The sequence below is a fragment of the Heteronotia binoei genome, chromosome 2 (genome assembly GCF_032191835.1).
Source record: "Heteronotia binoei isolate CCM8104 ecotype False Entrance Well chromosome 2, APGP_CSIRO_Hbin_v1, whole genome shotgun sequence".
NCBI lineage: Eukaryota > Metazoa > Chordata > Lepidosauria > Squamata > Gekkonidae > Heteronotia > Heteronotia binoei.
The window spans coordinates 74,913,244-74,937,171 of record NC_083224.1 but is presented as its reverse complement, the minus strand read 5'-3'; the positions used below and the strand labels follow the sequence as shown (position 1 = coordinate 74,937,171).

The window sequence follows — 23,928 nt, the reverse complement described above, 5'->3', positions numbered from 1 at the left end:
CCTTAGTTTTTTAAAAAAAGTCTCAAGTCCTCTGAAATGAAAAGGATTAAAGACTTTTTAAAAAAAGAATGAAAACTGTGGATTTAGAGGAACTAGCAGATGCTTGCAGTAAATTGTTGTAACATTACTGTGATCAAGCAATTATGATTTTTTTAAAAAAGTCTGAAAATAGCTCTCTGGTCACCACCAACAAGGAAAATGGCAGTCACAAGGGGCTGAGGGAATGGAAATAGTCCTGCTGTTTACAGACCTTGGGTAATCTGTACCTTTAATTCTAGAACACCTAATAACACACATGCACTATGCTCTTCCCAGAAACATTGCAGAAAAACAGGTTTTGGTTAGAGTGTACTAAGAGCAGGACTGTTAGACCACAATGCCATGTGGATGCAACAGAAAAAGTGCTCCAGCTTGGTAGCAGAAGCAGAAAGGCTCTGTGTGGAAGCAGCCTTTGACTTCCTCACCCTCTGTGTATTTTAAGGGACAACAGGAGCCAAACCTACTCTGTTATTCCCACGGTCAAAGACTGAGTAGAACTGGCCAATAAATACATCCCCCAGAATCCAGAGTGGCCCAGCTGGGGGCTGAATGTCTAGGCCTTGGAAGCCGCTGGTGCACAGTGTCATCCCATCGCTATTTTCCTAATTGGAAGAGAAAGTGTAGATGTAAGAACAAATAATATTAACTTACTTGAGAGTAAACCAGGCCCAATCTAATATGCTATTTTCCCCAAAACAACAGTTGCAGATGTCCCCCAATATTGATTCTACCCCCTCAGAACATCTAAAAACCTAGTTCTCTGTTGATTTAAAGCCCTTCACAAGACCCACATTTATGAAGGACCATCTCTTGCCTTATGATTCTGCATTAAAATCTCTTTATGACATAATCTCAGTTACAACAAATTCTCCAATCAATATTAGGAAACAACATAAGGGGGGGGGGGGGCAACCTGAAAATCAAGACAGAAACCTAAAAGGTTGAGCAGCTAAAACATAAAATTAAACACAACTATTTATTACACGTTACACAAAAACTTGTGCATGAGTCACTATAAATCAGTACCAGATCTACATGTTTTTTGAGGGAGGGGAATTATAAAATGACCCCCCCCCCTTATAGGCCCATAGAATAGAATGGACTGCATACCCAATTTGGCACACCGCCCCCTCTGGCAGTGCCCAGGGCAAATGCCCCCTCTGTTCCCCCTAGATCTGGCCCTGCTGTAAATGTGTAACTCCAAATAATAGTTATACATCAGACTTGCATATTCTGAGGAGTCCACGTGCATCAGAGATGGTAACTATTAACCACCATTCTGTCCTTGACCATTGCTCTCTTCCCAGTGTAGTTCCAAATAATAGTTACAAATCAGACCTGCATATACTAAGGAGCCCAAACACATCAGAGATGGTAACTATGAACCACCATTCCATCCTTGGCCATTGTTCTATTCCCATGTGTAAACCAGAAATAAAGGGCTTTTATATTTACATTTTTACATGTGTGTTAGTACAATTGAGACCACTGAAGAATTCCTGCTGAGTGAGGCTTCCAGCCCACAGGTCCCAGTGGGGGATCCCCAGGTTTTGCAGGCTCCTCCCCACCAACAACCAGCTGGCCAGCAGGAGGAAGCCCTGCCCCAACAGCCACCATGTGCTGTAACTTAAAATAAGCCTGAAACTGCCAGTGTTTTGGACTGCATGTGTGCCTTCAAATCTGAGCAAGAGGAAAGCTGAATGTTATGAGTACGCAGAACCACCTGGGTCTTCTCAGTGAGTTTAGCCTGGAGAGGAGGCGGCTGAGAGGTGATATGATCACCATCTTCAAGTACTTGAAGGGCTGTCATATAGAGGATGGTGTGGAATTGTTTTCTGTGGCGCCAGAAGGTAGGACCAGAACCAGTGGGTTGAAATTAAATCAAAAGAGTTTCCGGCTCAACATTAGGAAGAACTTCCTGACCGTTAGAGTGATTCCACAATGGAACAGGCTTCCTCAGGAGGTAGTGGGCTCTCCTTCCTTGGAGGTTTATAAACAGAGGCTAGATGGCCATCTGACAGCAATGAAGATCCTGTGAATTTAGGGAGGGGTGTTTGTGAGTTTCCTGCATTGTGCAGAGGGTTGGACTAGATGACCCTGGAGGTCCCTTCCAACTCCATGATTCTATGAGTGTGTGAACCCTGTGAGAAAGGAAGAGCAATGAACAGAGTCCCTCTGTTTGTTTGGAGGAAAACTCCTCCCCCTAGGCTGCTCTGTTTTTGTTTTTCTGTTAGTCTGAAGAAGTTGGTTCAAATACAGTGGATGGTTACAGTCAACAACTCCCATCAGTAAACTGCCCCAATGAAATAATAAATGTGCATGCTAACTGTTTATATTGGCTGCTTTATGGAGTGTGTTCACTTTCATTTAGTAAAAGTACAGTTGCTGAGAGATGACAAAATGAATTTTGTATTCAGGGGAACAACACTGCTGTATTTTCATTTATTTATTTTAGAAAATGGGAAAGTTTCCCAGGTCCACCCCCAAAGTCTCCCAGCTCTACCTCTAAAGTCCCCAGCTATTTTCTGAGCTGGACGTGGCAAACCTACTCTGGGCCAAAACATGTTTGGTCCTGTGGTTATTATATATGTGTAGCCGTTATTGGGATCCAGTAGTTATTGTACATGTAACTTACACTTGTTGCTGTATACTGTGTTCTGAGCATAAAAGCTCAGAACACAGTATTCCATGTATGTTGCATTCCATGTATGTTGAGACAGGTCAGTGCTCGCTCTCCCTCCAATCTGTGTCCCATCCCAATGGTGGCAGGGAGTAGGGCCAGGAAGAATAACCCGCCTCCGTCATTGGTGTTATGCAATGCCAGGTCCATTAATAATAAGACTTCTGTCCTTCGAGAATTCCTAATCGAACAGGACATGGACCTGGCATGCGTGACCGAAACTTGGGTCCGAGAGGGAGACACACTAGCCCTCTCGCAAACAGCCCCACCAGGTTATTCGGTCTTTCACCAATCGCGGACTAGCGGGCGGGGGGGAGGAGTGGCATTATTTGTACGTGAGGCTTACTCCCTCAGGGCACTCCCAGCCCCAAAGATTGAAGGCATTGAATGTGCTGGCTTGGCATTGGAGGCTGGAGAGGGATTGGCGATCTGGCTGGTATACCGTACGCCTAACGCACCAGCCGGCGCCTTACCGTCCCTACTCAAGGCAGCGACGGGTTGGGCATTGGAGCACCCAAGGCTGGTGATCCTGGGTGACTTCAATGTCCATGCTGATGACCCGGCCTCTAGTCAGGCGACGGTCCTGGTGTCATCCATGGCAACACTAGGACTCTCTCAGTTTGTTGCAGCCCCCACCCACCAGGCCGGTCACATGTTAGACCTGGTCTTTGCAGCCGGGGTTACGGTGGACGATATAACCACTGAAGTGGTGCCGTGGTCGGACCACCTCACCCTTAGGGCTCGTATAGATATGCCACCTCAAACCTGTTTAGGCGACGAGCCTATTATGGCTCGCCCGCAGAGCCAGATGGACCTGGAACGGTTCCAATTGGCTCTGTGGGATCCCTGGCCCTCTGGCGATTCCCTCAATGGCCTGGCTGAGATATGGAACACTCAACTATCCAGGGCCATCGACGAGATCGCACCTCGACGCCCTCTGCGGCCTCGGAGTAGGCTGGCTCCGTGGTACACCCCAGAGCTGCGCCAGCTGAAACAAGGCCTCAGATGGCTAGAGAGGCAATGGCGACGCACCCGTGATGAAGTGACTAGAACATCTTATAGGACGTTTATGAGGTCCTATGAGATGGCAGTCAAGGCCACAAAGAAAACATACTTTGCGACCAAGATTGCGTCTGCAAACTCGCGCCCGGCACAATTGTTTAAGATAATTCGGAAACTTACTACATTGCCACAAGGCAAGCCAAATGTTAAGGAATTGGAAATAGGCTGTGAGGCATTTGCGAAATTTTTTACAGACAAGGTCCAATCACTCCACCATGACTGCCCGGCCATATTAGATACAGTGAGGCTCCGTGTGCGTCTTCTAATTCGCCCCTGGACTGCTTTGACCCACTCAGCTTGGAGGAGGTTGACAGAATCCTGGAAACTGCACGCCCTATTACATGCGATCTGGACCCATGCCCCTCCTGGTTAATTAAGGCCTGCCGGGAGGAGTTAGGATGTCCTATACGGGACATCATAAATAGATCTCTTTCAGAGGGCCATTTCCCAACGCCCCTGAAGGAGGCAGTGGTCTGCCCTCTCCTGAAAAAGGCTACATCAGATCCGGCCATATTGGCTCATTACCGGCCAGTCTCAAATTTGCCCTTTTTGGGCAAAATTATCGAGAGGGCTGTGGCGTTGCAGTTGCAGAGTTTTCTGGATGACACTTCCACCTTGGATCCATATCAGTCCGGCTTCCGTCCGAGCCATGGGGTGGAGACAGTGTTGGTCGCCCTCATGGATGACCTCCAGCGACATCTGGATCGAGGCGGCTCGGTGGTATTGCTGTTGCTAGACCTATCGGCTGTGTTTGATATGGTCGACCATCGGCTGCTGACCCGCCATCTCGCCGACACAGGAATTCGGGGGCTAGCCCTACAGTGGCTCTCCTCCTTCCTTGAAGGTCGGGGACAAAGGGTGGCGGTTGGAGGAGAGATGTCCCGGAGACACCTACTTAATTGTGGGGTGCCTCAGGGGGCAGTTCTCTCCCCAATGTTGTTTAATATCTTTATGCGCCCCCTTGCCCAGATTGCCCGGAGACATGGGCTGGGTTGCCATCAGTACGCTGATGACACCCAGCTCTACCTATTGATGGGCGGCTGGATTGCCGACACCCCTATAAACTTGGACCGGGCGCTGCAAGCCGTGGCAGACTGGATCAGGCTGAGTGGGCTGAAGCTGAACCCAGTGAAGACAGAGGTCCTTTGCGTGGATCGCTGCGAGCTAGGAGGGGAGATCCCCCTACCGGCCTTTGATGGTGTGTCACTGATACCAGTGCACAGGGTCAAAAGCCTGGGAGTGCTACTGGAGTCCTCCCTGACAATGGAGGCACAGATAGCTGCCACTGCAAAATCCGCCTTCTTCCATCTTAGGAGGGCGAGACAGTTGGCCCCCTTCCTAGAACGTAGCGACCTAGCAACAGTGATCCATGCAACGGTCACCTCAAGACTAGACTACTGTAATGCCCTCTACATGGGGCTGCCCTTGTGCCGAACTTGGAAGTTGCAGCTAGTGCAGAATGCAGCGGCCAGGCTGCTACTGGGACTGCCTCGGTGGGAACACGTGCGGCCCGGGCTGAAGGAGCTGCACTGGCTTCCAATTATATTCTGAGTTCGCTACAAGGTGCTGGTTATTACCTTTAAAGCCCTATATGGCCGAGGCCCTGTCTACCTTAGGGACCGCCTCTCCCCACATGTTCCCCAGAGAGCACTAAGATCTAGCTCCCAAGGCCTTTTAAGGATCCCTGGACCAAAGGAGGCCAAACTGAAAGTAACAAGAGAGCAGGCCTTCTCTGTAATGGCCCCCCACTGGTGGAATCAATTACCAGAGGAAGTGCGAGCCCTGCGGGACGTTAGTCAGTTCTGCAGGGCTTGCAAAACCACCCTCTTTATGTAAGCATATAAGGAGCCCTGAAAACGATACCTAGCCATCGAAATATATCCACTGAACATAGCACCTTAATTTATTGTAGTTTTAACTTTTATGTAACCGTTTTTAAATGTATGTATCAACTGAATTTAAAATTGTTTTATGTAAATCATGGGATACCATGTCTTGCTAGCCACCCTGAGCCTGCTTCGGCGGGGAGGGCAGGATACAAATAAAAGTTTATTATTATATTATTATTTTTATTTTTAATCCCAAGTTTTTGTGCACAGTGTAATAGTTAGCTGCTGAACCTTTTAGGTTCTTGACTTGATTATCAGTCTGCGTGCCACTGTAACAAATGAATGTTTATTGAGAATACTCAAGCTTGCCCACAGCCTGCTCTTGTGCCTTCTCTGTTGCTGTTAACTGGGGAATATATTTCCTTTGCAGGTCTGGCAGAGCCTATCATTTAGACCTTCATGAGAAACAAGCTATAACTGAGTAGCTACTGCTATTTTTTTACAGTTTTAATTTTAGTGATATTTTAGTAGAATTATTGTTAGTTGCCTTGGTCTTTGATGAGGAAAAATGTGTTTTAAATGTTTCATATAAATGCATGTAGGGATTCCCCTAGCCTGGAGAATAACATAACATCAGAAAGTCAGATCAATCCCTGAACCTACTTAAAGAAACTTGCAAAAACAATGATGATACTACTTTCTGTGAGTGTGGTACAGAAAGTTTATTAGTAACCACCAGAAACAAGAGTTTATTTCTTTAAAATAAAGTTTTTAGGTGGCTGGAAATGTCATTTGAAGGCCCAGCTGATTTATTGTGCATCGATTGTTATTATGGATTTCTAGATACTCACACAAAAATGGGGGGGGAGGGGTGGGCTCCCTCTTGGGTATCCTGCCCCCCCAGGGAAAGTGTATGCGCAATACATAGCCTCTCCTTTCCTGGTGTAGTGAATGCCGCGTGGTCACTGTCCGGCTATGCCTGGCAGATGGTCACTGCAATGGCCTCTCCTGCATTACTGCATCCGTGGCAACACCTTCCCGCTGGTCCCCCCCGTTTCTCACAGAGTTTGCCACGTCATGGTGCGACCGAATGTCCGGCGGTATAACCGGATGGGCAGGCTGGGCTCACCAACCTCGCCAGCCAAGAGAAGGAAAACTCTAACACCAAAGCCGGGCAGATAGAGCTCGTTAATGTAACACCTACCACCTGGAGGACTTGCTGCCGGTGTCCCGGCTTACTGGGCCATGGCAGATGACCCCAAGGTGAAAGGGTGGAGCCAGTACCGCGCACACTGTGCTTCACCTAAAAATTCCTCTGCGCAGGCCTGAAGGGCATATCCACATCCACAACCCACAACACACCAAGTCCTGCAGCGATGGGCAAGGGGTGAAACGGCAGGTGGAAGATGCCACTGGAAGCCGCAGTCCCGATCCTGCATGTAGGCGGTTCAGGGTATTGGTCGCCTGATGCTGACCCGGAGACGAAAGCATTTTTCGGCAGCACCCTGAACGACCAAGCAGCCTTATCTAGAGACAGCACTGCTTGCTCCACATGGAGAGGGGCCTAGAAAAGGTGGCCTAAACAAAGCTCGTCTCCCCCATCCCAGTTGGCTAGCCGCGGTCAATGGGCATCCTTACTTGTGGTCAAAAAATAACAGCAAAGAAAAGGCATGCACCTGCCTCACAAAGTGTGCAAAGACTAAAGCTTGCATGTTGGAACATCAGAACCATGCTTGACGCAGTAGACAGTGGTCGCCCTGAACGACACTCTGCTCTAGTTGCCCACGAACTTCTCAGGTTGAATATTGACATAGCAGCTCTCAGTGAGGTCCGTTTCCCTGAGGAAGGTAGTCTTCAAGAACATGGTGCTGGCTATACCCTCTACTGGTCGGGTAAGTCAAAGGCTGAGAGCCGCCTTTTTGGCATTGGCTTCATGGTCAGGAACTCCATTGCCTCCAAACTCAAAAACCTGCCAACAGGTCACTCAGATCGCATCATGTCCATGCGCCTCCCACTTCAAAACAAGCAGCATGCAACACTCTTCAGTGTGTATGCCCCAATCCTTCAAGCAGATCCTGCAGAAAAGAACAAGTTCTATGCTAATCTACGCAACTTCATACGGAAGACCCCTACAGAGGACAAGGTGATCATCCTTGGCGACTTCAATGCCAGAGTAGGTAAAGACTCGGAAGCCTGGAAAGGAGTACTTGGCAAACACGGCATTGGCAACTGCAATGATAACAGGCGCCTCCTGCTAGAATTCTGCACAGAGCACCAGCTCACCATCACCAACACTATCTTTCAGCAGAAGAACAGCCTGAAGACAACCTGGATGCACCCACGGTCCAAGCACTGGCACCTTATCAACTACATTCTGGTGCGCCAGAGAGACCTTCGAGATGTCTTACACACCCGAGTAATGCCCAGTGTGGAATGTCATACGGATCATTGTCTTGTACGCTGCAATCTCCGTCTTCACTTTAAATCCACACTCAGGAGAGGAGGTATCCCTCGGAGGAAGCTTCAGGTTGGCAGCCTTCAGTCAGCCGAAGTTAAAGCTGCCTTCCAGGCAAAACTCCAGTCAAGAATTGAGCACCTCAGTTGCCCCACAAATCCTTCTCCAGAAGCACTCTGGGAACACCTAAAAACTACCATCCTGTCGATCTCTGAAGAAGTCCTCAGTTCTCCACAAGGAAGAACAAGGACTGGTTTGACGAGAACAATCAAGAGATCCAAGAATTACTAGCGAAAAAGAGATCTGCCTACCAAGCACATCTTGCTCAGCCCTCCTGTCCCAGGAAAAAAGCAATCTTTCGCGCGGCATGTAGCAACCTCCAGCGCAAGCTTCGAGACATTCAGAACAAGTGGTGGATCAAGCTTGCAGAGAGAACCCAGCTGTGTGCAGACACTGGTGATTTAAGAGGGTTCTACGAAGCCCTGAAGGCAGTATATGGCCCATCATATCAGGCTCAGAGTCCCTTGCGTAGTGCAGACGGCCAAGTGCTCCTCACAGACAAAGCATCCATACTGAACCGGTGGTCGGAATATTTTCAGGTTCTATTCAGTGCCAACTGCGTAGTTCAAGATTCAGCAATCCACCTCACCCCACTTCAACCAGTGAAAACAGAGTTGGATGAGATCCCCACCCTAGAAGAGACTGTTAAAGCCATCAAGCAACTGAAAAGTGGCAAGGCAGCGGGAGGTGATGGAATCCCACCAGAGATCTGGAAGCATGGGGGCACAGTACTACATAGCACACTTCACAAAGTACTTGTCACCTGCTGGGAACAAGGCAAACTACCACAGGACTTTCGCGATGCAATCATCATCACTCTACACAAGAACCAAGGGGAAAAGTCAGACTGCTCCAACTACCGGGGGATAACCCTGCTCTCCATCGCAGGCAAAATCCTTGCCAGAATACTCCTGAACAGACTGGTGCCCACCATTGCAGAAGAACTCCTCCCAGAGAGCCAGTGCGGCTTCAGAGCTAACAGGAGCACCACCGACATGGTATTTGTTCTCAGGCAGCTCCAAGAGAAATGCAGGGAACAGAACAAGGGTCTATATGTGACTTTTGTCGACCTTACCAAAGCTTTCGATACCGTTAGCAGGAAAGGCCTGTGGCAAATCTTGGAATGTTTAGGATGTCCCCCAAGGTTCCTCAGCATGATCATCCAGCTACATGAAGACCAGCGAGGCCAAGTCAGACACTGCAACGACCTCTCGGAGCCCTTCCCAATAGGCACAGGTGTAAAGCAAGGCTGCGTTCTCGCGCCAACTCTCTTTACGATCTTCTTTAGCATGATGCTTCAAAGAGCTGCAGTAGATCTAGATGATGACGATGGTGTCTACATCCGCTATCGCACCAATGGCAGCCTGTTCAACCTGAGGTGACTAAAGGCTCACTCCAAGACAATGGAAAAACTTATCCGAGAGCTACTGTTTGCTGATGATGCTGCACTCGTCTCCCACTCGGTATCAGCTCTGCAGCATATGACGTCCTGCTTTGCAGAGGCTGCCAAGCTATTCGGCCTAGAAGTTAGTCTGAAGAAGACAGAAGTTCTCCACCAGCCTGCACCCCAGGAAGATTATCACCCTCCCTGCATCACTGTGGGTGAATCAGTTCTGAAGACAGTCCAGCAGTTCAGCTACCTGGGGTGCATCATCTCCTCAGATGCCAAGATCGACAAGGAGATTGACAACAGGCTGGCAAAGGCAAACCGTGCATTTGGCCGACTGCACAAAAGAGTGTGGAGCAACAAGCATCTGAAAAAAGGCACAAAGATCAATGTTTACAAAGCGGTTGTGATGACAACCCTCATCTATGGCTCCGAATCGTGGGTTTTATACCGTCATCACTTGCGACTCCTTGAGCGCTTTCATCAGCGCTGCCTTTGCAGCATCCTCAACATCCACTGGAGTGACTTTGTGACCAACACTGAAGTCCTCAAGAGGGCGGAGGTTACAAGCATCAAGGCACTGCTGTTGAAGACGCAGCTGCACTGGGCAGGGCATTTTTCTAGGATGGAAAACCACCGCCTTCCCAAGATTGCTCTGTATGGCGAACTTTCCACCGGCCATCGAAATAGAGGGGCACCAAAGAAGAGGTACAAGGACTCCTTGAAGAAATCCCTTGGCACCTGTCGCATCAACCATCACCAGTGGTCTGACCTAGCCTCAGATCGCAAAGCATGGAGGCACACCATCCACCAGGCTGTCTCTTCCTTTGAGAACGCACGCATAGCTGGTCTTGAGGACAAAAGGAGATTGAGGAAGAATTGCACTGCTATAGTACCAACCCCAAATCAGACTTTTCCCTGCAGCCACTGTGGCCGGATCTGCCTGTCCCACATTGGTCTTGTCAGCCCCCAGCGAGCCTGCAGCAGACGTGGACTACTGCACCCTTCTTAAATCTTCGTTCGCGAAGTCAAGCCGAGAGAGAGAGAGAGAGATCCTCACACAAAAGTGTGATGAGGCAGGATAGATAGCCTGGAGCTGTGAGTTACTAGGCCTAAATCCCTTTCTCCTTTCCAATTTTCTCTTCCTTTTTAACCATCTATGATCCCTTGATGTAATGTGTTCTCCTTGAATGAGCAAGAATGCTCACTTGGGTGTCTTTCATCCATTGTAACCTGCCCTCACTTTTCCCATCACAAATTATTTCCTCCTCTGCCTATTTGGTTTCTGTTGTATCCCTTAGAAATCTTTCCCCCTTCTGTCATAAATCCCTTACATTCTTCTTTGCCATTCCACTTTATTTTCTGTTTCTAAAAGCAAAACAAGAGGAAAAACTTTGGATCTTCTGTGCTGATATTCTCTGGATGAGTCCCATGACCTGAACATCTAATGTGCTGCCGAAGTATGCACTGACTATTTCGGTTACCATAAATACATTTTGTTGATTGAGAAAGAAATGCTGCCTTTTTCTGCATTATATGATGTAGGGTTGCCAGCTCTGGGTTAGGAAATACCTGGAGATTTGGGGGGTGGGGCCTGCAGTGGATGGTGTTTGAGAGGGGAAGGACCTCAGCAGGGTATAATGCCATAGAATCCACTCTCCAAAGCAGCTGTGTTCTCCAGGGGAACTGATCTGGATCCTCTGGAGATCAATTGTAATAGTGGGAAATCTCCAGATTCCCTAGAGCTTGACAACCCTACATAACAGCTTCCTAGAAAAACAAAGGAATATCCAAAATTATTTCCTTACATTTGCCTCCTTCACTCCTGTAAAAACTGGCAAAGGACTCCAGACTGCATTTGTGCCCTGTTTCATACTCCCACTAAAACCTAGTAACAAAGAGCATGCTACAGGATATTTGTGAGTAAACTGCCAGCCTGGGGCCTAAAGAAAGGAAGGGATTGGGGCTCAGAGTATGCACAGCCTGTCCTCTGACACTCTCCAAGCTCAGTATATCCTCCCCCAGTACCTTTAGTTCATTTACATGAAACATATACTCTACTTTTCCAAAATAATTTATCAGAGTTGCTCAGAAGCAAAATATATATACAGCCACACACAATAAAGTGAGTAGATCTCTACTGAACTGTAATAAAAAGCAACAACATTTAAAGCAGCCATAAATAACTACAGAGCAATCACACTCACCATGGCAACAGTTAACTCACAATACAACAATCAGAATTCAGTGCCAGATTAATCAGAATGAAAGAATGATTGCAGTGTCTGATTCAATCAGATTTCTCAACTGAATCAGGTTCCCAACTCTTCCTTGGGCTGCTCATCAGATCAAATCCAATTCCAAAGTACTTCTGATGAGTCTGGTCAGTCTTGGCACTTAGTGATGGTGCAGTAAGTACCAGCACACTTCTGAGAGCTTGGCAGTGTGCACTTCTGGGTGTTGAGACTTTGTTTTGACAGAACACAGTCTCTAACAGAGCAATCCTGGAGTGAGGGGAATCAGAATAGGGAACTGACTGACCTCTGCATTGACATCGCTTGGACTTATGCTGGCATAAGGGGCATTTATGCCAGTGCAGAGCATGAGCAGGGTTGCACCACACACTTCCACTGGTGCAGCTGCACTACAGCCACATGCTAGTGGAGTGACAGCACAAACCCCTGTGCCAGTGGAAATGTGGTTATGCTAGGGGGTATGGCACCAGTCAGTTGGCTCCCAAAGCATTTTTAGCATGAGAACATCTTGCCATAAGCATGCAGTGAGGTGGTGGAAAACCCTCCCTACCTTTCCTCCATTAATTACCTTCCCCCCATTTGTACTGCAGGTAATAATAATTGATGTTAATGAACAAGTACTCCTCATTAAGCTGTATGGAGTATAAACCCCTAAGAATTCTTCTTTGAATGTTTCACCACAGCCTTTATGCAGAGGTTTCCAATTCTTTTTCTGATTCATAATATAGAAGTGGTCTCACATCGTCATGGAGCTAAAGTAAGTTTATTACACATAGCCCACACTTTCCCAAGAATAACAAAGAGTCTTATGACACATTAAAGACCAGTGAATGTATTTTAACAAGCTTTTGTGAGTCACAGCTAACTTCCCCATCAGACAAAATGGGCTCTGTCTCCCAGACGGTTATGCCACAAGAAATGTGTTAGGCTTTAATATATCACAAAAGTCTTTTTTGGTTTTGTGGCAGCAGAGTGACACAGTTACCTCTCTGGAGTTTCCTATGAACCGCATTTTTTTTAACAATCCAGCAGGAAAAGAACTGAGATGCTGCACATACCAAAAGCTTACCACATTCTCTCCATGGTGGGGAAAGTCTTGACTCTACCCTCCATTGCCCATGCTCAATCAGTTGAGCAACAGGGGGAAATGGGGGAAGGTGACACTGAGATGCTGTGACATCACTTCTAAGTGATCACCCAGAAGTGATGTCACAGCATCTGCAACATTCTAGGAATTTCTCTTAATCTTTGTGGTCTTTGTGTAATTAATTTGGCGACTGTGTAAATTTCTAGAATGTTGTGGGGGCTATGATACCAGTTCTGAATGATCATTCAAAAGTGATGCCACAGCAACTGCAATGCTCTCCCTCCCAAGCACCCCGCTCCCCCCAAGATCCCAAGATTGGTAGGCACAGGGCTGGGAACTGTAACATACCATGAGGGTGTAGGCCTCTGGGGTAAGAGTATAAGGGTTCCCATTGATGGTAAAAGTAACCTCAGGCATCACATTCAGGTTGCTGCATTCCATGGCATACTGCAGAACAATAGATATATTTGCTGCCGTCAGCCTTTTCAATTAAAAACAAAACAAAAACCCAACCTAAGCAATTCTGAGGGGGAGGAGATTAAAAACTTGAGGGAAACAGTAGGGGAAGAACAATAACTGCATTCTTTCTTCTTGTCTCTAGGGCATATAAAGGGATATGCATTGTACACATAGATAGTGCCCTATACACATGCATTTAGAGGAAAGGTAGTTTGAGAGGATGATCTGGAGCAGAAAAATATCAGGAAAAGGGCTAAGTACCCACCTTACCTTCTGTCCCCACAGAATGGTTCCCTCCCCCCCTCCAAATACACTTTTCCTTTTAAATGGGCCCAGAGCTTTCTTACATATGTTGACAAGTAATGTATAACTTGTTCCAATATTCACCCAATTAAAAACCAAGTAACTCTATATTTAACACACTTGCAACTTCAAGTTGCGTACTGAATATTGTATGAAGATTACAAACTAGAAAACACTGAAGAAACAAACAAGAGGCTCAAGAAGATTTAAGGCCTTTGAAAAGCTTATTTGCTTTGTTCCAAAATATAATTTTTAAATAAACTATAAGTGTGGAGAGAAATGTACAGTACAAAGTGTGTCCTTAGATCTAGGCAGAAGGACTGATAGGGCTGGTCATAGATCAATACCAGTTTTTAGTATTTGGAAAAAGGAATTTCTGTGAATGCAGCCTGTTCCATCTGCTCAGACATGTCAGTGTGGGGCTCCAAATAGGCACTTACCTCTCCATCCATAGGTACTGCCCCAATTAATTTCTGCATTTGTATTATGTCCTCAGAAGGACCTGTAATGAGAGACGTCCCTGTGTCCACAATAGCCTGACATCCTTCTGCACAGAATTCAGTGTTCCCATTAACTTTGATACTGCAAAAGGGGGGGAAATGAAATATGCATTGAAGAAAAATGGGAAAGACATTATTTAGGGGCAGGGACTATCTCTTTAACAGCTGAAAAAGAGTACAAATTATGGGAGCAGGGTTAACCTTCTAGGACTCTTATCTGCTGTTCAATAAATACATTTGTAAGCCCATATTTGTCATCATGGTGGACATGAACCCAGAAGAACCTGATTCCTGCAGCTCTACAGCTTCACTCTGCCTTAAATTACTTACCTTCGGGGAAAAGCTATTAGACTAATCTCCTCTGTACTACAATGCCCTCCTGAATGTGGTCAGAAGAATAAGTAAGTCAGTCCTTCCAGAAGAGATCCAATGAGAGCAATGAGCAACAGCTGACTGAAGAGCCAATAAGAGCTAGTGTGAAGGTGTAAAATGCTGGCTCAGTCTCATCAAGTTGTCCATGCTGTGATTTCTGCCTGTTTGATTTTATTTCCCGCTCCCCCCCCCACACTTCCTTGAGTGGCTCTGTAGTTTCCTGACTTCTGGCCTGACTCTGCTTGTGTCATGCCCTAATAAATCCCTGCCTGTCACTGACCTGAAGACTACCTGACTGTTAGTTTGACTTTGGATTCTCCCACCCTGTCTGATCCATCCGCACCTGATACCCAATATCTGTTGAATACTATTGTAGGTATGAGCCCCCATCCTGGTTTAAAGGACACTTGGAAAGATGAAAAACACAATTTCCTGATTAAGGATGATATCCACAGTGAAAATGTCTATATTAATGAAAATACTACTTATTCATAAATATCCCAGTATGTCAGCTTGAAGATATAAAGGCAATATAAGGCTATAAATGATAAAGGTTGATTCTTCAGGTCATATGGCAAAATAAGCCTCCCAAAGTTTCTGCAAAAATTCTCTGTCAGCAATTTCCTAATGATGCACTGGCTGTATAAAGATGTATTACCAAGCTGTGAGGTTAAATACTATGTTAAGATGGTTTAAGCCAAACAAAAATAATAAAATGGTTGAAAAAATTATTAATTAAAAACTGTCAATGTTGGTCTAGTTTATAGAGCACAAGATGTGTCAAGAGTATGATGGCATCTATGCTTGTTTGTAAATTTGGGGGAACTTTAAACCAATGTTGAGCCCATTCACTACCAATAACTTTTCATTACTGATAACTGCCTTTTATAATGAAGAAGTAAAAGAATCTGTGTTTTTAAAAGGAGATATTCAATCTTGGGGAAATACAAATTTATACATTTAAGAGCCTCAGAAATTTGTAGCAGATGCTACCTTGTAGCAAGAATGGAAGGGAGGGAGAACTAAAATTATATCAATTTTTCCAGATCAGATTCATTGGTTCACCAATTAAAAACATAATCAATGTCAGCCAAAAAAATTGAAAAAATGGCATGCAATTTGTCATCAGGAAAAATACATGTTTTATAGATGATTGCACACTTTATCAAAAACAATCTTTGGCTTTGCTGAATCCCTCGAAGTTAAATTCTGAAACATTGGATGTTTTTAATTATGTTTTTGGGGTGACAGGAGGCAGATGGGCATTCACAAATCAATCAATAAATCGATGAATAAATATTTTACTAAAATGACAAAATTCATATATTTCAGTGACATTGTGGAGTAATATCTGACAGCTCACACCCATGGCTATATTTCATACTTGTGGCTATATCTATTTATATTATCTAAGTTTGCACATTCTATTTGGTATCTAATATGTACCTATGGAGATCTCAATTATTGTATTGTTAAAATCATATATTCGTAATGTAAGTGTTGCTTTTTGTTTTGTTTGTTGTTTGTTTCACATGTAACAGATTTTTTCCATAACATAATTTTTAAAAAAGAAAAGAAAAACACCACAATGTAATATCTTCCTCAGACTAAAAGCTGGCATCCAAGTATAGGGTTGCCAAGTCCAATTCAAGAAATATCTGGGGACTCTGGGGGTGGAGACAGGAGACTTTGGGGGTGGAGCCATAAGCAAGGTTGGAACAAGTACAATTGAACTCCAAAGGGAGTTCTGGCCATCACATTGAAAGGGACTGCACGCCTTTTCAATGCCTTCCCTCCATTAGAAATAATGAAGGATAGGGGCACCTTCTTTGGGGGCTCATAGAACTGGCCCCCCTGGACCACTCCTTTTGAAACTTGGAGGGTGTTTTGAGGAAAGACGTCAGATGCTATGCTGCAAATTTGGTGCCTCTACCTCAAATTACACCCTCCCCAGAGCCCCAGACACCCATGGATCAATTTCCCAATATTCTCTATTGGAATCGTTCTCCATAGGGAATAATGCCCAGTAGACATTTCCCTCCCCCACCCCCGCTTTCTAAAGCAGAGGGAGGGGCCTCCATACTGGGGAATCTCCTGCCCCCACCTGGGAATTGGCAACCCTCCCTCTCTCTCTCACACGCACAGACTTACTAGGTCTGAAAATGAAAGCAAAACAAACGGAAGCTGCTGCTGCTGTTTCCTGCTCAACTTTAAAGGCACAGAAACAACAGAAACACACACATTTTAAAATGGGACCTGTTTGCAGGTTTCTAAACCTGCCGGAGCTCTAGAAATACTTGGTGGCTGTGGGGGTGGGGCTTCCCCCTGCCGGCCAGCTAGCTGGGGGCAGGGGGAAGCCTGTAAAACCGGGGGATCCCCCGCTGAGACCTGGGGATTGGGAAGCCTAAGATAACGTAACATTCTGTGTTTGACCCTTACCTGTAATGTACTTTCCTCATTCCTGGAGTTGTGGGATGAAAGCCAAATAGGTTGGGAAGGAGAGGGAAGGGACTGAAATAGCTCCCTCTGTGCTACCACAAGCACAGTTCTCCTGATGGAAAAGAGAAGAACAGGCAATTTCTCCCCTCCTCCCTCCTTACTGCAATGTCCTCACTCATATTGCTATTCTTCCATTCAAGTCCAGCAAAGTTAGAAATGATGTTTTGATGTTTTGGGGGGGGTAAGAAGTGGGGTGCCAAAAGTGTGACATGATGCCTTCTATGTATGCATTGTTGGATACTGACTATGGATTTTGAACACTATCTAGGGAACAACTTCTTGGTGTGCCCAAAAGGCTGTTAGCTCCAAAAGACATTGCTGGTTGCCAAGGACAGTTGCTAAATGTTTATACATAAAAGTAAGAATTTTCTGCAAGTGAGTATGCTTAGACTGTGTGGCATATTCATGCATCCTAAGATGCTGGCTCATTGACCTGAGACCCAGAATTCCATTTCCCTTTACTACTGCATGTGAGACTATCATGTGCATGCATGTGATTCTCTTGTAGCTTCCCTACCTAAACAGACTCAAAGCAGAGGGATGCAGAGTGGCAGGAAGCCAGAAGAAAAAGGAGGAAGTAGTGAAGAAGTAGCTTAGAGATGTGGTAGCAGCATCTGTAGAAACTGTTTGACATTCACTTCCATAAGCAGTTGTTGCACCTCATGCTGAATTCCACATGCATGATTAGTATATCTGATTTTTCACCAACCACAGGAAGAAACAGAAAGTCTTTGCAATTCGTTCTACTCTCCAGCAAAGCAGAGTCAATTATCTCTGACACATCCTGTGAACCTCATCTAGCTACTGCAATTTATGAAGTTAGCAGCCATAGACTTCTGAACTCTATGGACTCATGGAGTTTTGAAATGCCTCTTGACTTTCAGCCTGAATCATTTTGCAATGTAGGGCGGGGAGACCTCCTGCAGATATATACAACTCTAGAGACCCACTGGATACATAAACATAACTGCAAAGTCTAATTTTTTTAAAGTCCGCCTTCTTCAATTATAGCAAAACATATTATTGATTTTCATTACTGCTTTCCCTCAACAAACCTTCCCTTCATTATCTCTGCAGTTAACCCAAAGAGCTTCCAAAACAAGATACTTACTTATCCAGCAGGATCTGCCAATAACCCTGTTTAGTGACTGGAACCCAGTTGAGGTTTCCATGGAAATGGGAAGGATCGAAACCACCCCAAATCAGTTCCCCTCCTATAGAGGATTGTTCATTTCTGAGGGGGAAAAAGAACTGTCATTTCAGTTAGGATTTCAACCGGCAAGGGCCTTCCCCTCAGTACTATTTAATTTTACATTTTCTGTGTTTTTTCATGCTGGAAGAACATCATTAATTGCACATGTCCTCTAAAGGTATAGATTTTTAAAACAGCCACTATGGGGTTGTCTTTTAGCCTGTACTTTAATCGATTTTAGTTAAAGTCAGGCCTAGATTTGAAGGAAGCATTGGTAGCTGGCACTAGAAATCCATTTATGTCACCTGTTCATGTAGATGGAGAACATTGGCAGATCCACTAAGTTTTGAGCCATCATGTTATCAAAGATTGGAGTGACTCCATCCACGGCCAGGGATGGGTAGGCCAGACCAAGGATACCATCAAATTCAGAATCCAAAAAGGTATTTCCAGGCTCATTGACACTTTCCGCAAATTGTTGATTGGCTACAGTAATTCCTTCTACCTGAAGGACAGAAACTCATTAATTCTGACCCTATGTTCATAGAAACAAACAAATAAAAATAACCCAAAAATTATGCCCAAGGGAAAAGGCAGAGAAAGCAAAACATCTGGAGAGCTGAGGAAAGTCATAACGGGGAAATGGCATGACCCCCTCCAACCAGCCCAGTGAATCTAATTCTGACACAAAACAACCCAGGAACTCAACACCTGCCAGCAGTGCAGCTGAGCCTAATTGTCTCCCAGCCTTTTTAGGTTGCCTTGCTGGATCAGCCAATCCACTAGGATGGTGTGCACAAAATATGTCATTTATTTATGCCTGTAATCCGCCCTGAGTCCACTTATGGGAAGGTCAGATCAGAACTAATGGGTTGAAATCAAATCAAAAGAGTTTTTGGCTAAATATTAGGAAGAAATATATACAAGCAGAACATCCATGATAACAGTGGATAGTCATGGTAATAGGTTTTGGAAATGACATACAGGGAGGTATACAACACACTCCTAGTCTGGTCCTCTGTGTTTGAAGCTAACAGATCCTGCATTTGGGATACATATACAGAGGGAGGTTGCCAAACCCCCCCCCCCCCCCCCATGAGTAAAAGATAGAGCTGGAAATGAAGGTATTGAGGGAAAGATTAAAAGAAATGATTACGTCTTCTACTCACGGTTACTTGATCTGATCCAATTATTCCTGTCAGGCTCCCAGTACCATACTGAATAGAAAAAGGAGTCCCCACCTCACTGTAGGTGCTGGAGGCTGATGGATGAAATCTGGAATGTTCAACTGTAGTTTAAAATAAAGTTTCCTGAGTCAGAATATTGAATAAGTGACATGCGACACCCCCTCATGCCTCACATCTTAAAATATAATGGGGGGGGGTGGCAACCTCCCTCTGTATATGTATCCCAAATGCAGGATCTGTTACCTTCAAACACAGAGGACCAGACTAGGAGTGTGTTGTCATATTTTTAAGTCTGTTATACTCAACCTTCTGAGTACCCACCTTGTTGTCCTAGTTGGGTTTCTTCCCCCCTAGCTTTTTTCTTCCTTATTTGTACAGACCACGAAGATCTCATTTATACAATTACTTTTGGCATAGAAAATCACCCTGAATTCTATCCCTCCCCATCCGTTTTTCATGGCAAACCTGTCTTCTGAATGTACTACGCTTATGAATGCATTATTTATTATTGTAAGTGTGCCCCCATGTGGTGAGACTAGTATCATACATATGAACACAAGATTTCTTTCTTTCTTTCTTTCTTTCTTTCTTTCTTTCTTTCTTTCTTTCTTTCTTTCTTTCTTTCTTTCTCTCTCTCTTTCTCTCTTTCTCTCTCTCTCTCTTCTCCTCTCTTCTTTTCTCGTATCATTATATTCCTTATAATTTATGGCCCATATGCAGAGCCCTTTCAGTTGTTTCATATAGTAGCAGTGCTGTGCGATCAGTCACCTATGTCCAGCAGCTTACTGTGAAAACCAGGCCACAATACTAATGTGGTAAGTGAGAAGGAAATTGCCCAGTGTGCATGGTGAATGCATCCAAATGCCCAGTTTAAATAGAATTCAGCTCATGTATCATAATAAAAAAATATTTTGTATCTGAGAAATCCTATCACTGCTTCAGCCACAACACTGTCCAAGTGGACAAAGCCCTGAATGCCACATATATTTACAGTTTATTAGTGCATTTATATTTTATATACCCAACTAGGGCTTTTTTTGTAGAAAAAGCCCAGCAGGAACTCATTTGCATATTAGGCCATATCCCCCAACAACAAGTCATCTGGAACTGCATCCCCATGCAGTCCTGCTCAAAAAAAGCCCTGCACCCAACCAATTCATACCACAAGCTTTGCTGACACAGTAAACAGACGGGACCCAAAGATTGGAGGAACCCGTGTCAAAAAGCACGGTGAAATTCTGAGGAGGAGTCCCAATGGAGATCTGTCCAAAATATTCCACCTAACAGGGGGGAAAAACAAAGATATCTTCAGAAAGCAGAGCTCAGCAAAGCTTCACAATGCAAGAAGCCTTCCCAAACTAAAGGAAAATGTCAGATTGCTTGCATTATATACTTATGCTTACATGAACAGACTTCAGAGCCTTAAAGGTCAAAATAGGGTTGTCAGATTCCCCACTGTTCACAGGTAGGGGATGGGGGAGTAAGGTTGCCAGATCCAGGTTGAGAAACTCCTGGAGATTTGGGGGTGGGACCTGCTATACAATGCTATACAGCCCCCTGCACAAAGTGTCCCTTTTCTCCAGGGGAACTGAGCTCTGTAATCTGGAAATGAGCTGTAATTCTGAGAGATCCCCAGGTCTCACCTGGAGGCTAGGCTGAAAATAGTAATCTTCAGCATGGTATTTGGGCTACTCATTATCTAGCAATATCATTGCTAACTCTCAGACTGCACTCTCAGGGAGTGCTTCTCTTATTATACTTATTTGAAGGGATGTGGTTCAAGTCACACCTATTGGCCACTGAAATAATGATGATTGAAATAGCTCCTCCCACAAACACATACACCAAGACATTCCCAGTCTATGCCCATGTTATTGTGTGAATGTTTTTTATGTTCATACTTTGCTCCGGAGGTGAAGTACTGTGGTGCAGGACAGCTGTTTAAAAACATTTATAACAACAATAACAATAACAATAATAATGAGGAGGAAGAGGTGATGGTGGAAGAAGAGCTGGAGAAGATTGGATTTATACCCCACCCTTCACTTGGAGTCCCAGAGTGATTTACAATCTCCTTTCCCTTCCTCTACCCGCAACAGATACCCTGTGAGGTAGGTGGGGCTGAGAGAGCTCTGAGAAAACTACTCTTGAGAGAACAGCTCTGAGAGAATTGTGACTGACTCAAGGTCACCCAGCTGCTGAATGTGGAGGAGTGGGGGCGCAAACTCAGTTCTCCATGTTAGAGTGTGCCACTCTTAACCATTATACCAAACTGGCTCTCAAGAATGCTTCGTCCCCTAAGATCTGCCTCACCATGCATAATTAGTACAAGTACACTCACTATTTTTAACACCCAGTATAGGCTCCTAATAGTATATATATAAACACACTTGTTCCAGCACAAACAGGTTCAAAAAGGCTATTATTCTCTTGGAATATATTATATGTATTTTACAAAAATATACCTAGATATAAATATATCTCAAAATGCATCCTAGGTTTTCAGTGTTCAAACAGACTGCCCTGCTGCTTGCTTTTTATATAGCAACTCAACTCAGAAGTTTTGGTGCAAAAATCCTCACCACCCTGCTGACTGCCCCTATCCAAAGAGAAACAGCTGGCCCCTCTGATTATCTCTTTCCCACCCAGGCAGCATTCAAAGGCAGAGCAGTTTTTCACTATCTTAAACTGCAGTCACCAAGCAAGAATACTGTTCTGACCACCCTGTGGTCTTTGATCAACCTACCAACAAACCAATACATCCACTGGAATTTACTAACTTGAAACAAAAACATAGCTAATTATTCTCAGCTGAAAACAAAAAATCTACTAATTTTAGAATTGATTTATAATAGTAAATAAATACAGCACATGAATTGTCCGATTTGCATACCTGTTTTGAGCATGCTTGAGGTAAGTATGCGTAATGTCTCCTTGTCACATACACAATTACAGTAGGGCTAACTAAGATTTTAAATGTTGGTATTTTATGTCTTTTTTATAATCATGTTTTTATATGCAATGTAAAGCCACCTTGTGTTCCTCAAAGAAGAAAGGTGAGTAATAAATGTTTTTAATGGATAAATTCCTGGGTCTGTTTTCTGCCAGCCACAACCTACACCAAAGTAAATATAGACAGCAGCAAGGCAGTCTCCATGCTATCCTACAATCTACTTCATGGAGATGCAGCATGGTATTTATGAGGCTGGATTAGAGCTAGTCTGAGCATAGCACTAAAGATACCATTTTAAAAAATTCAACAGGAATGATTCATCTTCTGTTTGCCTCTCTTACATCTCCCACCCCAACAGACTAATAGACAAAGACATCCAAATTGGAAAAGCAGCATTGTATTCCTAAGTGACAAATAATTTTGAAAAGGCTAACACAGCAGCCATTTATAAAGCAGGCAGATAATATCTGGCACATTGCCACATTATTCTTGAATTTATATAAGCTTCACTGAGTGGGATGACTGACAGCTTGTCTTCAGCACATTCATGGTTTTCATGCAAAAATAATGTTTTTTTTTTAATTTCAGCTCTTCATAGTTACATACTCATAACTTACATCAAAATAGTTGAGGAGTGGCTCATTGACTTCCTGGACTGCTGAGCATTCTTGGGTGTACTTGATCATATCTACCTTGTGGGCCTTCCAGAACTCGGACAGTTGTCCACGTTCTCTCAAGGTTGTCCGCAAAGATTTGTGTTTCTTTAAAGGTACTCTGGAGTGAGAGGAAAGGAAACATGATGAATACTAAATGGGGAGGGGGCTAAGTTCCATGTTTTATGAAGTAGTACTTTGAGCCTGGGTAACTAACTTCAATAGTCTAAAAGAATAAATGAAAAACCAAGGAATCTTGCTTACCTTTGTACTGCACTGGCCAGCCATACTGAAAACATTAAAAGAATAAGCTGCTTCATTCTGGTGGTTGCACGTCTTATGCTCTCCTTAACTGTTTGCAACTGAACAAAAGCTTTGCACTTATATCCACAAATCCAGCCCAACCCCTGTGATAAAACTGAAGGGGGGGGGGAAATCTACACCACCCAAGTCACACCACTTAATGTCAATACAGCAACTTTGAAATAGAAATTAATCACTGAATATGTGGTCCCTTCCAGAGACCAGAGATTGGGCCATTTTTTTTCCTCCACCACTGAATCAGGAAAGGGCTGGAAAAACTGCAGGAATTGGTTATTGGGGTGTGCGTGTATGCGTGTATGTCCTGAATCATATGCGATATTGAGTATGGAACAAGTCTTGCCTGTTGACACTACTGTTTTAAGGGAGTTTCTAGAATCAAATATGTGTGCACCAGCCTTTAATCTTTAAGCAAAAAAAAAAGTTTTGTTGGTTTTGCTTTTTAAAAAAGCCATATAAAAAAAAAGTCCGAGGGACTGCATTCAGATGGGGTTGTTTGTGGTAAGAAAGAGTCAGGAAATCCTTGAGTTCATGTGCTCCTCTTTCTCCTCTTTTGCTTGTGTTCTGAGAGCTGAGGTTGCCAACTTCCAGAAGGAGCTTGGAGATGTCCCAGAATTACAACTGATCTCCATACT

At 44.5% G+C, this 23,928-nt stretch overlaps 1 protein-coding gene across 1 annotated transcript; it reads right to left on the bottom strand.

Moving 5' to 3' along the window:
* Window positions 1-450: 450 nt before the first annotated feature.
* CTSE (cathepsin E) lies at window positions 451-23,319 on the bottom strand. Its single transcript, XM_060233260.1, has 9 exons — window positions 23,237-23,319; window positions 22,937-23,093; window positions 20,529-20,646; window positions 19,349-19,467; window positions 18,485-18,684; window positions 18,099-18,221; window positions 14,057-14,198; window positions 13,203-13,301; window positions 451-641 (listed from the first exon to the last, which is right to left on the bottom strand). The coding sequence occupies exons 1-9, from the start codon at window positions 23,290-23,292 to the stop codon at window positions 477-479; spliced, it is 1,179 nt and encodes a 392-aa protein (XP_060089243.1). The 5' UTR covers window positions 23,293-23,319; the 3' UTR covers window positions 451-476.
* Between the last annotated feature and the right edge of the window lie 609 nt (window positions 23,320-23,928).